This window comes from Rutilus rutilus (genome assembly GCF_951802725.1).
Source record: "Rutilus rutilus genome assembly, chromosome: 5".
Classification (NCBI taxonomy): Eukaryota; Metazoa; Chordata; class Actinopteri; order Cypriniformes; family Leuciscidae; genus Rutilus; species Rutilus rutilus.
Genome location: NC_140213.1, coordinates 5,910,856 through 5,928,676, shown reverse-complemented (window position 1 = coordinate 5,928,676; position 17,821 = coordinate 5,910,856). Strand labels below are relative to the sequence as shown.

Sequence of the window (17,821 nt, the reverse complement as noted above, 5' to 3'; positions counted from 1 at the left end):
CTAGAACCTCTTTCGGCTTTTTTTTTTTTTTTTTTTTTTGACTCTTTGAAACAATTTGGAGTTACAGTTTTGGAATTACTTTATGGATTGTTGTTGTGGAATTACTTTATGGACTAATTAAAGATACATTAAGTGTATTCCTGACTGAGCTCTCATTTCTGCAGCTGGGTTCTCCAGCCCTCACAGCTTTTATCAATGGACTCGGTTCTAACAAACAAACAAACAAACAAACAAACAGATTTAAGTCTTTAAATGCAAATGAGCTGCTGCTCCCCTCCCCGTTTTTCAGAAGAGGGCGGAGCCTGTACAGCACGTGCCTCCAATACTTGCAAAAAACTAAAACATGTGTTTGGTTTTGATTATCATCTCTATTGAGGTCATGCATGTGACATTACAGTTCTTCAACAACATGAATGTTTATTATCTGCATTGCCTACGTTTTAAAGTCATATATCAGAAACTTCTGATATAGCCTATGTTTTTTTGAGCGCACACATCTGAAGCATGCGCACAGAAAGCTGGATGTTTGACGGCACACTGTCAAATACACACAAGGTTATGTCAATGTCAACCAAAGTTTACATAAACACAGTCGGTTATGTCTGTGAACGTAAACAGCTAGTAAAGAAATCGCATGTGTAGACTATATCTGTGTATTAAAGTGAAAACAGCGTAATATTACCTGCTATGCTGTTAATATGAATCACAACAAAAGAAAAGTCACTCATTGCTCTTGACTGAATTAACTTTGGTAGCTTTAATAAGAATACATTTGCTAAAAGGGCAGAGTCCGTCAGAAGGGTTCTGAATACTCTGGACTATTCATTAAAGCTACCTGTATATTTTGCTGCGTTGAGCTTTCCTTCAACCCTGACGAGTCCCTCAGACCCTGCCGCTGCTCCACCACTCTTTACTGTTGGGATGGTATCGTGCAGGAGATGAGCAGTGGTTTCCTCCAGACATAACGCTTGAAACTGCAGGTTCATCAGGCCACAGACGATTGTTTCTCGCAGTCTGAGAGAGTCCTTTAGTTTTATTTTTTCAAATTCCATGTGGGTTTTTTCATGTCTTGAAAGGCTTGAGTCTGGCCACTCTGCTATAAAGCCCAGATAAGTGGAGTGTTGCAGTGATGTTTGTCCTTCTGTAAATTTCTCTCATCTCCATATATGATCATAGAGCTCAACTAGAGTGACCATCATCTTCCTGGTCAGCACTCAAAACCAAAGCACTTCTCCACTGATTGCTCAGTTTGGACAGAAAGAGTCCTGGTTGTTCCAGACTTCTTCCATTAAGGATTATTGAAGCTACATGCTTCTGTGAACCTTCAATGCAACATCATTTTTGGTTACACTTTATGTTAAGGTTACTCAAATAAGTACTGAGTAATATTAATTAACTACATGTACTCAAAGTTAGGGTTTGGTTTAGGGTTAGTTACTTGTAATTATGCATAATTTGCATGTAGTACATGTACATTACTTCATTTTTTTGTAGTCTTCCCCAGATCTGTGTCTTGACACCATCCTGTCTCTGAGCTCTGCAGTTCTTTAGACCTCATGGCTTGGTTTTGGCTCGGATATGCCTTTTCAGCTGTTAGACCTTTTATTAAGAGGTGTGAGCCTTTCCAAATCATACCAATTCAATTGAATTTGCACAGATGGACTCCACTCGAACTGTAGTGACATCTACAAGCGAAATTGGAATTCTCCTGAGCTAAATTTTAAGTGTCCCAGAAAAGGGTACGGATACTTATGCAGTGTAATTATTTAAGTTTCTCATTTGTAACACATTTATAAAGATATACACAAATCAGTTTTTTGCTTTGTCATTATAGTCGAGGAAAAAAATCTTTTAAAACGGTTTAGCATAAGTCTGCAACATAACAAAATGTGGAAAAAAATGAAGGGTTACAAATACTTTCACAAGGCACTGTATATACTTGACACACCTGTGTGTTACTTTACATGTATTCATCTGTGTCAATAAAATAATTTATAGGAAACACAACAAAAGCAAATGCATTTTATCAGAAAATCAATTCTAGGCGTGATTAATGAACTCTATAAAGGTTTAATTGTTTTTAAATTGATTTAGATATTGATCCCATCCCAACATGGAAGGTAATTTGCTAGTGGTGAAAAGGCTTTAGAATTTAATATACTAATAACAGTATACAGTGTTTAGACAGGATACATGACTACGTTATGTGCAAACTTACAAAACCTCTGGTGGATCAGATAAACCCCAGAATATACGCACACGGCATAAAGATAAAAGAGCGAAAGAGATAGATAAATTGCACTGGGAGCTAGTGAGTATCTAGGGGCACAATTCAAGAGAGATGTCTTTTTTAACCCCACAGGGACGTATAATGGATAGCTTGGCTGTTCCCAGCTCTGAGGTCCATGAGGACATTTTTTGCCTTTCTTCCGGAAGCAGTTTATCATCTTCAGCATTGCTGATACTGTAGTTCAGGGATTTTTTTCATGAGCATATACACTACAGCCGCGACTCCATGAATCTGGAGGACATACATCACATTTATGTTTAATTCAAACATTGATTTGAAAAGCTGAATGAAAACACTGTGAGACCAGACTTTGAGTTATGGCCCATATGTGTACAAGTAGCTCTTAGAGGCATTATAAATTCTGCTCTCTGATGGAAAACACTTGAGGCATGAGGACTCTTATTATTTAAAGATTTATTAAATGCACGGAGGTATTTACAAAACCAATTATGCAATTTCACACTTTCAGCATTTCAAAAAAAGTCATGCTTTTCACTTTTGCTTCAGGTCTTTTAATCAAAATAATGATGGGCTTTCAAACAGAGAAGCGAATGAGTTTATTTCACACAGTGTAAAAACACGCTCATAGTGCTGGTTTAGATACCAAAGTCTCATTGGAGTCCTGCGAAACAACGGTGGACCTTCATCATTGATGGATTATACCATTTAATGAGCAAATGTAGCAACAATTAAAAGTATCAGATTCAGCTTCATCCCATCCATGCCGCAAAACTCTTGAGGATGATTCAGACAGAAACAGAACAAACAGAAAGACTGTCTAATTCATTTCAGCCAGTCGATTATTGTGTTCAATAAAACCGTCCCCTGGAATTAACCATCTAAATCAGAAAGAAGGCATTCATGTTTGGGGATAGATAACGGGATTAGAGAGCTTGAAGTTTGGCCAAAATTCATTTGACAACAGATGTCTATAAGTGCAAAAAATGTGGAAAAAGGCTCAGATGCATAAAATGATGTGAAAGCTAAAAGAGATAAGAAAAACAGCAATCGGAAAATCACTATCCAGAGATATGCATCTCAGAGACCAGCAGCGCATCTGTTACTCACTGACTACAAAACTCCTCAATAAATGTGGTAATGTTCTGGCACAGGTGTGATTGAGTCCTTGTGTCGCTGTAGCATCCTCTAAATGGCTTCCTCTCATTCTCTACTAACATTTTGGCGGCGCAGACCTGTGAAAGATTCACTTAGACGTCAGCCCCAGTTATAAAAGTAGATCTTCTGCCAAATGGGCAAGTAGTCCATCAGCGGACCTGAGAGGACAGGAAAAGAAATCCAGTCAGCACATATCTCTGAGCTTTTTTAAAGCTTTTAGTGTGACAGCACTGAACATCCATTGGGTGAGATGGATACGCCACTTACGTGCAACAAAACCAACTCCGGGAACATAATCTGCCAAGAAGCGAAGGAGGAAGAGAATCTTCGTCCTGTGAGTGTAAAAGAGACATTAGATCTGGGAACAAAAAGCCCCATTATGCAGTGAAGGTGTGCATGGTGAAATCTAGATAGATGACGTGTAAAAATACATTTTTTCATATTTTGAATATAAAAAAAGAAGAAAACTTTGGACAGAAGAAAAGAAAAGAAAAGAATATAGCCGTGCGAAGCCGGCTGTCATGATGCCAGGAAGTGGCTAAAAGGCAAGGCCCCGATATATTTCAAGCGAAATCAAAGACGAACTGGCATGACGTCATTTTGAGCAAAATCGGGCCAAAACAAAGTTTGTGTGAAGTTTGAAAAAGCTTGTCAAAGTAAACCTTCCGGGAAAGTTCACTCTGGCTGGTAAACACCTTCGAACTACCATTGGTCCATGCCGATGATGTAATAGATAGGTGTGGCTCTGAGAAATGTTTATGTCAGACGCAAGTATCACGAACACACTTGGTGTAGTGTTTACATGAACGCTAAAAGTGTTCGGACTGATGTGCGCGTTTATGTCACAAGCTTCAAATCGGAATTGATTTTTATGACGTGCGCACTGCACGAATATACAGAGTTTCCCGCTGTTTGCACTGACTAAATTACTTCTTTTATTTGATTTCAGGTCGTAATCAGGAGACGACGAGCACATGAATTGTTGTGCCGTTATGTTTATATTTATCAAACAGTAAAAACGCCTCTTTCCTCGCCCAAAACAAAGCGTCTGCGAATGAGAGTCCGAAAACAAGGACTGGTGGGACGTAGTTTTGCTCCACTTCACAGACGATGAGAGGAAGGAGAATTTTAGAATGAGACGACAGTCATTTATGACACTTCATTCAACAACAACAACAACAGCTCGTTCACTGCGTCATACGTCATTACGCCATTTCTACGTCATTGAACATGCGCAGTACTTTCAATCCGATCAAGTGTTTACATGTCCTCTCGATCGGATTACAAAAGGTTTAAACCACCCCTTACAATCCAAATTTAAATGAAATGGATTTGGCCAATTCATGCCGATGCTTTCTTTACTGATGTTTTCTCACCGCTGTCATTTTTGTCAGTTTTTCCGTTTAACTTTAGTGCATAAATTGTAGGTCTATACTTCAAATGTCGCGAAAAACTAATTTGGAAACACTTTTTGTAGAGAAAAGGGGCTTTAACACAAATTAATGTGGTGTCACATGACAGAATTAGCCTATTCAGCATCCTTTTGTTAAAGATTGTTTCTATATGAGCAAATTTACTGTACCAATCTTTTTTATGGATCCTAAAATTTGCCATAGGCTACAGGACAAATGAGCTGCCCTGTGTCCAAACCCACAGGGTTCGTCAAATAAAGGCTGAAATATACAGTCCTGTCAGACAAGCCGTCCTACTACGCAGTGATTTTTGATAAACTAATATTTCCTAATTTAGAAATAGGCTTATTATAAGTGAAAATAGTAAGCAGTGAACTGGCGAATTCCAAGTGTCTCGTTACTCTCTGCATTTTACAAATATTTGGGATGCGACAGATTTGATATCATTTGCGATATACATGAAATTATGTATGGAAACAACTCGAGGGCTGATTTTTTTAGCGATACAACAAAACCTATGCGACAATGCGTTTTTTTTTAGAGATGAGGTCATTACGCACACCGTTTTATCGGTAATAGGCAAACTGGATGGAAACAGGCTGGAGACAGCACATTTCACAATCTTTTTTTAACGTATATTCTCTTCTAAATTCTCATCTAAATGATCGGCATCGGGAAGTTCGCTAACAGTATATCGCTGCTAAGGTATCGTGTGCAAACATATTTTTACCCCTAAAAGCAAAGAACGAAAACTTTGCAGTTAGTATATCCGGCCTTAATCAGTTGCTAGGGTTTTCTGAGTGGTTGCTAAGCCTGTATCAGGCTTTATTTGACCAATTTCATTGTCCGTCAAGTGAAAATTTGAACTCTGATTGCTTATAAAACAGAACCTCCTCTCAAAACACTGCACAATTTGAGGAATGATTCATGTTCGTAGAACAAATTGTGCAAGCTGAGTTGCTCACCAAAGATTAAATATTTAAGCTTAATGGATTTGAACAAAACACTACCAGAAGCACATCATATGAGATGACTGCACTAATGCAGAGGATGCAATAAAGGAAACACTGACTCAGAGTATCGGTCATAGAAGGGTGAGCGGAGCAGGTAGTAGAGGAGAAGGAAGGCCCGTCTCCTCATCTCAGCGCGCTCTCTGCGGTTCAGCGCCTTCATGTCACTCAACAAACTGAAACTGGACAGAAAACAGCATCAGATTGAACTTCTTTAAACCTTTACAGACAGACTGACAAAGACAGCAAAGAGAGAGAGGAGCAAACTTCAGCACTCTGTACCTGGTTATCTCTAATAGACCAGAGATGATCCAAGGCTTCCAGGAACGCTTTCCGCAAATCCCGAGACTGGCCACTTGCAAATGTTAAGGATGATGGATGACAAACTGAAAAAATATTCTAACAATTTCATCACCATTGATCATCTTAAACCTTCATGAGGATTTTATAATGAGCATACGGTTTAGAGTTTGGTATAACTAGATAAATCCTCATAAAGCTTTAATATGATCAGTGGTGATGAAATTGTTTGAATATTTTTATGACCATGCTCTCATTCATGCAAATGCTTTTAAACAATTCAAGTTGCAAGACAAAAGAGAAACGCGCTGTCTGTGAATATTCTGGCTATGTGACACACACACGACGCACAGAAAGACGCGTTGCTCACCAAATCAAAACATCTCTCCCTCCCTTTTGCAGCGATATCTCTTTGATGATGTGTTTACTGACGCGAGGGCGGGACAACCTGTCAATCACATGAGATCGACCAATAGCAAACCACAACCATCCAATTCCATATGGACAAATTCAAGTCCCGCACTACATTTTTTTCTTCTCCGAGAAACCGTTTCACTTGAATCGCAACTTTCGTTTCAAGCCGACTTTAACTATCCTTATCCTTAATCCTAATCCAGTAAACAACGAACTGGAAAAAGCCATGTAAATTCACTGATTAAAAAGTGGTAACATTGAAAACACTCAGCTCTTAAAACTTCTGGAATCCTGAAATGTAATTTACAGAATCCAGTGCCGGCCTTCGAATATTGTATTGGAAAATAGGAGGCACTGGAGTAAGAAACGTTACTCTAAATGCATTAGAGTAATCGTATTTCATTATATTTTAAGTGTTTATTTTGTTTGACCATGCTGTAAAGAAAATGTGTAGATGGTCACATAAAATGACACTTAAAAACCAAGCGGTAAGCAGTAATCTTACAATAGCTAATTCCCACTAATAAATTAACAATTCGGCTCTCCTGGGATAATATTACACTGGGATATTGTTGTGAAAATTGTCATAAAAGAGAATTAGCAGAAAGGATACAATGAACAAGCGGTCGTGCGATGTACAGGGACTCTGCAATGGTTTCCTGCAGACCCAGAGGGGTCGGGCTTGAGTGGAGATCCTCTTCCTGATTCCTACTTGTTTTCCTTTTCTGAGGGAGACCCCAAAGACGAGACTGTAATGATGGTGCTGGAAAAAAAGGAAACAATACATTTTTATAAGGGCACAGAACTTACCGCTTAAAAACATTTATTTCTTTACCGTTTAAAACCCCCAGAAAAAATAAAAAACTAGCGCTGTCAAATCGATTAATTGCATCTAACATAAAAGTTGTTGTTTATATAATATGTTGTTTTATGTTAGATGCGATTAATCAATTTGACAGCTTTAAAAAAAAAACTAAAAAGTCGGCACACCAAGGCTCCAAAAAAAAGCTAAAGATTACAAAAAATATATGTTGGGCTCACACACAGGTAATGTTTCAAGCATGCTGTAAAAAGTAAAGGGTTTTACCCAACAAGCCTTTATACCCACAGGTGATTAATCAAGGATCACATGCCAAGAGAAAAAGAGGAAAGATAAAGAAAAGATAAGAAAGTCATGGAACAAAAAGGCAAAAGAAAAATACAAGATACTAAATGTGAAAGTCAAATTTTAAACATGCAAAATTAATAATATTAAGAAAATAATGATTCCAGCATAAACAAAGAGAAAACCAAGAGAGAATGTTAAAGAAACGGACGGATATCAAAAGCTTCAATTAATCCCCAAGGCGCTATAGTTTCTAATGTGTAAATCCAGGAGGTTTCACGTTTCAAAAGTACATGATTAATGTCACCGCCATGCCGTGGACGGTTGACTAATTCTACTCCTACGTATTGTAAGGTAGAGACCTAATGTCTAAAAGTAGCAAAGTGCAAAGTTACCGGATTTCTTATTTTACAATTTTTTGCAGTATGTGTGAAAGTTTGAGTTTTATAAGTAAAATTACATTGATGACATCTATATTACAAAATTACATCTATAATTGTCAAAAGGCACTTTATTTAAAAAAACAATGTGAGGGAGCGGTTAAATCCGCTCAAACCAAACTATTGTGAAGATTAGTTGGTCTCTTAGATACTACACGCAGTGGTTTTTCAAAGCATTTCTTGAAATTAGGGTCCCTGCCCACAATATGCCAATGTGTAAGTAACACGCCTTCTATGTCTTTAGCCAACGGTGAGTATTGAATATAGCCGTTCACTCGATGTTCAAACGTCTTCGGTCTTTTAACAAGACACACATGTTGTGACATTCATAAAACGACTCGCAGCAGACTGAATCCATTCTTCCTAATATGCTCTTGCTCTAAACCTATCTGATAAAGTTGCTGCTTGATGTTGGAAGTCATCATCACCTACATATGACAAGATGATAAGACGTACCATGTAACAGTGCATTACGATCAGTAGGTTTTCAATACAAGCTGGTTTCCAGATCTGATACAGATTCGATAACTCGATGGTAATTTCAGCGCACTGCAGTTATCACTGAACAGTTTATGAAACTCAAACCACTGAGACTCCGTATTCCAATTCCATAGCCAGAAAACATCATCAATGTACCGCTTCCATCGCACAATATGTTTTAAGAAAGGGTTACAATCTGGATGGTACACAAATCGTTGTTGAAACAAATCACATTATTTCCTTTATCAAACACCCAAACGTCCTGTTTTTGCCAAGTCTTACCGTTTCCCAGTGGTCGGACCACTCTTCCTGAACGCTGGCCCACGAAAGACGTGTCCTCATCATCTTCTTCTGTATTGTTCTCTGTGTAGGGAGATCAATATATGAGCGGAGTGCAGGAAATCACTTTTTCGCCATAAAGAACCGACAGTACGCTGACTGCAGGAGCAGTTTCCTTAGAGTCTCCCGGTGTTACGCTCAAGGGCAAACCGCAGCAACTCCATGGGCTCTTACTCAGCCTTACATTACACTCAACAACACAATGACAGTTTATCTGCACAGGCCATACACTGCTCTTATTGTCTCACACACGGTTTATTTATTGTCATCAGTGGGAGTGTTCTGGTGCTTATTGTTGTGGGTTCATTGTTTGCTGCATGGCGGTTTCCAGAGACACTTGAGTTGGTAAAACATCCTGTCATGCAGTGGAGAAATAACAATAAATGAACTCTGACTTTTGAATTTGAAATCTGTGTTATTATTTCGATTTTTGCATCCGCCATTCTTTTATTCATAGGTATATACTGTATTTTCTCAGTTCTTGCATTCTTTGGGAATTAAACCTAACCTTGGCACTGTTAGCGCCGTGCTCTAATATTTGAGCTTCAGGAACACTTAGTAACTAAGATCATCTATGTTTCCATCCACCTATTTTTATGTGAAATTTGGGATATTGCATTAAAAATAAGTTGGATGGAAACGCCATAAATTCTAAAATTGTGCATAAAAATGTATGCAATCGATTGAGGTGGATCATTTTTTATCAGATAAGAAGATATGCGCATAAACTACAATGGAAACACATTTACAGAATAAATCCCTCGATGCACAACAAATGTGATTTTGCCTCAACAGAGGATGCGATTTGATAACTGGACCAACCAGAGGACCAATTTAGATCGATCTATCTATTCTCTCTCTCTCTATATATATATACTTCAAAAAAGTAAAACAAATAAAATAAAAGTAAAAACGTAAAAAAAAAATTGTGTGAAAATGACCAAAGACCACCAGAGGGTTTGTTGTGGCTTCTGTGACTCTCAAAGTCTTGGGGTTTTAATGCCAGAAGACAGACTTTATTATCAAAGCTGAGTTGGTCTGCAGACAGCCTTAAATACAAATTTCCATTCACTCCAATCAAGGTGGAGTCAATGTATGTCATATATGCCGCTATTGTATATTTTAAACTATATCAAGTACAACAAGAGATCTCAGTTCATCACAATCTTTCTCATATGATGGTAGAACAAAGAGTCTTCAGTTCATTATAAATGAGTGTGGCAAGCAGGGTGGAGCCGAGAGCCGTGGGAACGGAGCGAGGCCGGTTGCGTGAGTGCTAAAGAGCTCCCGAATGATCATCAGAAATAATTATAGGATAAAATGGCTATTTTCACATTGACCACACTTGATTCTTTCATATTCAGCTCAATAAAAATTTTCCACAGGTTAAAGTTTCATACAAGGCTTTGTTGAGTCAATAGTTTGTCTTGAATAGTTTCTAGTTATTTTTTAAATATGAATCTGCTTGTGGTTCTTGTCTATCTCACCTTGACTACAGAGCTGAGAGTCCCTGTCCAGGGGAATTATAGGTGGTGATGTCTGGATGCCTGATTTGTACCAGAAAAGCAGGAGACAGCGCAGAATCGCTCTGAAAACACAGGAGAGAATGACGAATTGGGACGTCAGAAATGAGGACACAGCAATAATTAGATGAACTGTTAGTACAACTGAACATGACAATTCTGTCATCAATGAGAGCTACAACAGATGAATATTCATAAAACAACAACTTAAATATTTGTGTTTAGTAAAAGCTATTGTATGGCTTTAGAAAACTTAGAAAATGGTGTTGGAGTCATACAGACTATTTTTATGATACTTTAATGGTGCTCTTTGTGTCCTTTTTTGAGCTTGTTTTGGAGTGCATGTCCTCATTCACTTTCATTGTCTGGAAAAGAGCACTCAGAACATTCGGCTAAACATTTTACATCCCACAGAAAAGAGAAAGTCGTACATGAAATGACATGACGGTGCATAAATAATGATGTCCTCTTGGTGAACTACTCCTTTAAGCATACTACCTGTGAAAGAGGGTCCTTACTTAGCAATCTGAATGAGAACAATAACAAGCCAACGTCCAGCGTCCCCCCACAGCTTGGCGGCCCCCATCTCAGTGAAAACCTCCACATACTCCAATACTGACAGCCAGGTTAACAGCTTCTGTTGAGAAAGAGACTACACACACACACACACACACACACACACGCTAAGATCAGGATAAAACGCAGAGAAATGTTTAATATTTTCTGTTCAGTTTGGTCCAAAAGAAAAGAGGTTAGCCGTACTGTACTCTCAGCCTTAGTGTGTCATTATTAAAATTCATCATTTCTTTATTACTGTGGTTTAATCCATTTTAGATTAAAGTGATAGATCAACCAAAAGTGAAAATTAGTTACTTACCCTCATGTCTTTCCAAACCCATAAGACTTTCATTCATCATCGAAACACAAATGAAGATATTTTTAACTAAATCTTGAGAGATTTCTGTTCCTCCACTGAAAGTCTGTTCACCCTAAACTCTGATGCTTCAAAACCTTCATAAAGAGATCGTAAAAGAAATCCATATGAACTGAGCGGTTTAATCCATGTCCTCTGAAGAGACACGAATCACACAAACACTTTATATAATGAACATTTCATTTAGCAAGTTTGTTTTTCAGTAACATGTCATTCAAACATGCTTGTTGATGCGTGAGAACCAATGAGATTTGTTCCCGTTTGTCACAGGTACAATTGAGCTTTCGATACCATATTGGAGTCCTCTATGTGTGTTTGCTTATCAATGTTTATGTGTGAATAAAAGCCTCAATTAAATGTGTTCATTGTATAAAATTATCGTATCTCCTCAGGAGACTTAAGGATTAAACCACTCGAGTCGCATGGATTTATTTTACAATCTCTTTAAAGGGGTCATATAATGCCATTTTTGTACAAGTTAATATGATTCTTTAGGGTCTAAATGAAAAGTTTGTAATATACTTTAACTAAAAATTCTCATTAGTATTGTAAGAAAACACTCATTTTACCTGGTCAATAACAGCTCTTGTTTTCAGCACACCATTTAAGTGCATGTGTCTTTAAATAATAATGAGCTTTCCTCACCAAGTGTTGCCTTGACAACAGTTGAGGGTATATTTTGGAGAAAGAATGGCAGCGGGAGTCTCTGAGGACACATCTGTGCAACCAACCGTATCAATTTGAACCGGAGTCGGACCCGGAACAAGATGACGGCCCCGAAGAAGTTCGACAATTAAAGTAAGCTTAGTGTAGTGTTACCACGTTAACACTTGCGTACACAGTTTGTAATAACACAATAACCATAACGCGTTGTTCATTATAAACGTGGGATTATGAATTATATTGAGAACGTCGTACATAGAAAACATGCTGTAATGTACCCTGAGTGTAAACCTTAGACGCATTCATCGTGAAGCGTGCTAGCGATTTGCAAAGATTAATATAAAGATTAATATAAAGGTTAATAAAACGTTACACTCACTTCTTCTGGAGCAGGAACTCGAATAGTTGGTACCGATCCTTTTTTCAGGAGCAGCTTCTTAGCAAAACCAGCTTTATGCTGACCCTCGTTTGTAAAGCAGTCTGGTGTGTGAAATGATTCGCGCAAACATGAAAGCATTGCTGTTAATCGTGGGGAATATTCCCTTCGAAAACAAAACTCGGATTTAGGAACATCAAAATGATGCTGTGTTCATTATTGCACCCAAGAACAGAACACCACAATCGCTTAGACGCCATTCTGCTCCAGCGTATCAATAATGTCCGCGCGGACTATGATGACAGCTCGCTCAGGGCGGGTCTGAGTTGAAACGCTGCTGTCAATTAACATTCGTGGGAGGGGCGTCCGACCATGTGACGTCACACGGTCGAACGGCTTGATTTGAGACGGGGGAAAACATATAAGGAGATTTAAAAAAAAACCACTGGATGGATTTTTATCATTTTATGATGGTTGTGTACAGGCACTGCCAACACACATTTCAGTACAATCAACTTGTAAAAGTGCATGTACCATTATATGACCCCTTTAAGAACGTTTTGAAGTGTCAGTTTTGGGTGATTGACTTTCAATGAAAGTCATTTAAAAATATCTTTATTTGTGTTTCGAAGACAAACGAAAGTCTTGAGGGTTTGGAACAACATGAGAGTAAGCCGTTTACGACAGAATTTTCTATTGGGGAGAACTATCCTTTTAACTCCCCTAAATGGAACAAAATGAACTGTGGATGGGTCAGATGGTCTCTTCCTGTCTAAGTGGTGTTTTTAGGCTAGAATAAGCCAGAAAGAGAAAGAGGACTAGACTTTATGTCGTTTGCTAGACTAGTTGGCCTATCACAAACTCAATATAAAGTCAAACAGCCTCTGCGGAGGTCCATTAAGGTCACGGCTCAAAAGCCCATGGCTGTAAACGCAAACTCGTTCTTCTTGTCCCCGTGGCTGAGCTGCTCTGAAAGTACCTGTCTTTAAATGTGTTTATTCCTGTGCACTGCCAATGGAGCCCACAAAGCCAAATATGTCTCTCAAGTACAAACATAATAGAAAAGAAAAAAACAATGGCACTTTGTAGACTGTGCTTTTGAAGGGGTCAGGCGTATTTCACAAGACGCCCATTTCAAAGCCATCTCGAGCGATTCGAGGCTGTCATCATGGGGGCGAAAATGTGGATAACAACAAGTCTATTGCAGCACAGTGGCAGAGTTGGGGCAAAAGACCTGGGAAATAAATTCTTTGACAATGTGCGGTCAAAGGAAGCAGCTGGCAGCGACTTTGAACACATGAAGCTTGCCACAACTTTGAATCTTCTCTCTTGAAGCAGACACAGACTGTGCTGTTTCACAATAGAAAACTCTCATTCGTAGATAACTTTATGGTGGTTGCCATGCCAACTGCACATGCACATATCAGTCCCTTATGCAAGTGTGATGATTAAGAAGAGAAAGAGACTGGCTTAGAAGAGTCATTTTATGAGAAAAAATACTTTAAATAGATAAAATAACTTGATGTACCATGAAAACATAATGTATCTGTCAGATAGGAGTGAGTGACATGGTTTTAACTATGTGGAAGCTGACATTGTTGAGTATGTCACTCAACAATAACATGTATAATGACCTCAAAATTCAATATATGAGGGCAAAAATGTTTTTGACTTTGTATATGACATAGTTAAGCAATACCACACAAGCATGCTGTTTTTTCATCAGAGGCTGTGTCCAAAATCACATAGTAGGTAGTTGTTTTGAATAGCTTCTATAGTATGTTTTTGAGTATGTTCTATATAGTATAAATGTGAGATGTATGAATGTAATTTGGACATACTACATTCGCCATGTTGTCATTATCGCTTGACCTCACTGACATTCACAAATCCTGTCCCATGGCCTCGTGGGATAGCAAAGTGTCCATCATATGCACATTTCCGAATCTCGCCGGAAGAAGTAGGTCATCCGGGTACTTTTTGCCTACTCTTTTATGAGTACTGTGAATTAGGACATATCTCTTCTGTCACATAATGTTTTTCATCTACTACGTAGTAGAGAGGTTTGCAATTTCGGATGCAGCCAATGACTCATTCATTAAGACTAAAATAACTCATTTTAGTTATATTTTCAAAGTATTATTATTATTACTATTAAATAGCAGTTGGTTCTATAGCGAAGCTGCAATTGATACAAAATGCAGCAGCCAGAGCTGTTTTAATGGAATTGCATTGGTTACCAGTTCATCAAAGAATTGATTTTAAGGTTCTTTTATTAGTTTATAAAACACTGCACAATCTGGCTCCTCTATACATTTCAGCCTGTCTGTCGAGATATGTCCCGAATCGTAGTTTAAAGTCGGCATGAAATCAAAATGGACCCTATTTACTTTGTTAGTGCATATTACTAGTCTTGTGGTGAACAATTAATCCGTGCAAGTTAAAACACAGAAAAAAAAAATTTGGCTTCGTAATCTTTAATCAAAATCTGAAAATGCCCCTCCCCTCTGCCTTGGAGGACCTTCTCTGATGACGTAGGTTTGACGGCTTGGTTTGGGAAACGCTTAACCACTCCCCTCAAACCGTTAGTCTGTAATGAGCGAGAGATGGAGAGGAGGAGCGCTATAGTAAAACCCTGCCCTCTGTTCAATATTCCTTTTCACTGGGAAATACGTCACAGCACTGGAGAAAAGTCGTTTGCAACTTCCGGTTCACGCGGACTTTAAGATCCTCTAGTGCTAGCCTTCTGGCACATTATACAGTAAAGCATAAATAACGATCTGGCGGTACTTCTTTTAGCCACTATGCTCCACAAATTTGGAATTGTCTACCAGATGAAGTAAAAGTCATATTTTTAAAAAGCAGGTTATCTTTTTAAAGTTGCTTATCAATACAACAATATGGTGTTGTAATATAACAACGCTGTGTAAGTCAGTTTTATCTTCTATTTTACCTTTTTATTTATTTTATTTTATATCGATATTGAGGTCAAACTATATTGCCAATTTACATTTTTTTACACGCTGAACCTTTATAGTTGTTTTGGAATATTTTTATATTTGCATTGTGTGATTGTATTATTTGATTTTATGCATGTGAAGCACTTTGAGTTGCATTCTATGTATGAAAAGTGCTATACAAATAAATGTTTATTATTTTTGTATTATTATTTATATTTCAATATTCAAAATAATTAAAAAATATAGCATTATTTATGCAATTATAATTCCAAAGTAAATTAATCTAAACGCTGCTTTAGATGTAGCTCCGGGGCCACTTCTGCAGTGCAAAAATGGATTTCGTTGTTACTGATTTCATTTGACTGGTAACAGCCTATAGCGTCTCATTATTCTAACTTTTTGATTAAAAATTGATGATGCACACATCTGGTAAGGTTAGAACAAAAAAAATGCCCTCATAAAAGTAAAAATGCCCATGGAAATCAATTTAAGGTGGCAAATGTCACCCCTTAATTAAAAAGTCAATTTCAGTCACTGCAGAGAACTAAACACCGCACAGAAAATGAAAAATATTAAAAGCTGTGAGTCAGCTGTCCACAACAGGCCAAAACAAGTCAAGGTACCAGCACAAAACAAAATATTTCAGCAAAATATTGTCTAATTATCATGTTGATATCGAGATATAATCTTTTGCCAGTATCGCACACCCCTAATGTCAGAACTCAAACTTACTCTCTACTTCACTAGAAACAAATATTCTGATGTCAAATAGCAGTTGAAGTTTAATTTTAACAAGGTCTTTGATCATTTCAGCAACGTCATACAAGGTGGATTGTTATGTGTCAGTGTGAGTGGACCATTCCATGTGTGAAAGGGGCGCTTACTAAAGGCATGGCAACAAAAATGGACCATTTGTTTTCAAGAGTCAGAGAGGAGGTGAAAAATGAAACCAAAAACCCTTCACTGACAATAAGAAGACCTCAAAGAAAAAAAACCTTAATATATAATATGACATTAAGGGACATGCATTACCACAGTCAACGTCCGAGAAAGATTCTTCCTTAAGATACCATCATTCAGCAGCACTAGCAGGTTAGATGCTGAGTAGACTGCAAATCAAAGTGAGAAACACATAAAACACAACAGAATATATAGAAGGGCATTAATACAAAATTAAAACAAAAAAGACTAGGCCTATATAAAGTAGTGAATCCTACCCAACTCTGAGATTTCATGAGAGTCTGAGAAGCGACCTGTAATGAGAAAAATACTATGCAATCAAAAACTGTCTAGAGTTATAATCTAGTAGAGAGTGGTTACTTTGAAGAAGCTCAAACATAAAAAAAACATATATTTACATAGATTTGCTTATCATTTTAGTCATAGTTTCCATACTGCAAATTCTGTTATTTCATAGTTTTTATTACTTTTTTATTCTAAAATGTGGAACATGGTAGCTAATAATAAAGAATGAGTGGGTGTGTCCAAAAATGTTTGAATAGTAATACATAATAAATACAGTTAATGGGTAACGTTAGTTGGCATGACAGGTCAAAGAGTGACAGTGGTGTTCTACATTGTGGCATGACAAACTTTAAATCTCAAACTTTAAATGCATTTTTTTTTATATATCTCATGTTAATTAGGCTACATGAAATATTTGTGCGTTTAGAAGTGTGTACGAGGCATGCAAATTATACATCCCACATACATTTGATGAATTTGAATGTTTTTGAAATAAAAAAAACAAGAACCCAAATACATAAGGTAACAACACAATACAGATAACAGCCGATAAACAACAATAACTGAATAAACATACATCTAGCTTCAGTCTTGCACGACACTGTTTTACAAGTCGTGAGAGAGTATGTTTACTTTCACTTTGACAGACATTCAGAGTCTCACCTGCGATCAGGTAACTCAGCGCGCGCACTGTGCTCTCCAGATGAGACGCGGCCGCCGGGTTCGTCCTCACATACTCCTGATAGCGCTCATACACACGACTTAACTTATCCATGTAGAGCAACGACATCACAGTCAAAGCAATAAATTCACAATCACACACAACGCATCGCAGAAAACACACGGAGACTGACACTTCCGCAGATGCAGAGCGTTTTCCTTTGACGCCACTTCCTGTTCGGCTAGCGCGCGAGAAATTTAAAGACGCAGTTACCTGTTTACAGTAAAACGTTATTTTGCGTATGCGTGTACATTTATTCATGATGCACAGACGTAAGTGTGTCTATATACTTGGAGAAAGAAGTTGGCATTCTCAATGGCAGGTACTCAAATGGCAGGATGCCTGCTGTGCCAGGGATGCTTGTGCAGGTTACTTCAGGATGTTTATGCACCCGCCAGCTAAGGGTATGTACCTTTACAGTTTATGGTATGTACAATGGATGAACTCTTATATATATATATATATATATATATATATATATATATATATATAT

At 37.8% G+C, this 17,821-nt stretch overlaps 1 protein-coding gene across 2 annotated transcripts; it reads right to left on the bottom strand.

The window, feature by feature from the left end:
• Positions 1–2,684: 2,684 nt before the first annotated feature.
• On the bottom strand, positions 2,685–17,478 carry pex16 (peroxisomal biogenesis factor 16). Of its 2 annotated transcripts, none has more exons than XM_084409759.1 (11): positions 17,271–17,478; positions 16,580–16,615; positions 16,395–16,471; positions 10,948–11,081; positions 10,394–10,494; positions 8,850–8,930; positions 7,156–7,305; positions 6,111–6,183; positions 5,891–6,010; positions 3,674–3,738; positions 2,685–3,564 (listed from the first exon to the last, which is right to left on the bottom strand). In XM_084409759.1, exons 1-11 carry the CDS (start codon positions 17,395–17,397, stop codon positions 3,506–3,508), a joined length of 1,023 nt encoding a protein of 340 aa, XP_084265885.1. In that variant the 5' UTR covers positions 17,398–17,478; the 3' UTR covers positions 2,685–3,505. The 2 variants fall into 2 exon arrangements, with proteins under 2 accessions (XP_084265885.1, XP_084265886.1); XM_084409760.1 differs by having other exon boundaries at positions 16,585–16,615; positions 17,271–17,424.
• Positions 17,479–17,821: the final 343 nt, after the last annotated feature.

What these genes read in the sequence shown, in the direction of transcription:
- pex16 (XM_084409759.1), bottom strand. Translation starts at nt 17,397, where the DNA reads ATGTCGTTGCTCTACATGGATAAGTTAAGTCGTGTGTATGAGCGCTAT. An exon ending in TCATGAAATCTCAGAGTTGG is followed by an intron (nt 16,472 to 16,579) that starts GTAGGATTCACT and finishes TTTGATTTGCAG; the next exon opens with TCTACTCAGCATCTAACCTG. An exon ending in GGTCCGACCACTGGGAAACG is followed by an intron (nt 7,306 to 8,849) that starts GTAAGACTTGGC and finishes CTTTTTTTCCAG; the next exon opens with CACCATCATTACAGTCTCGT.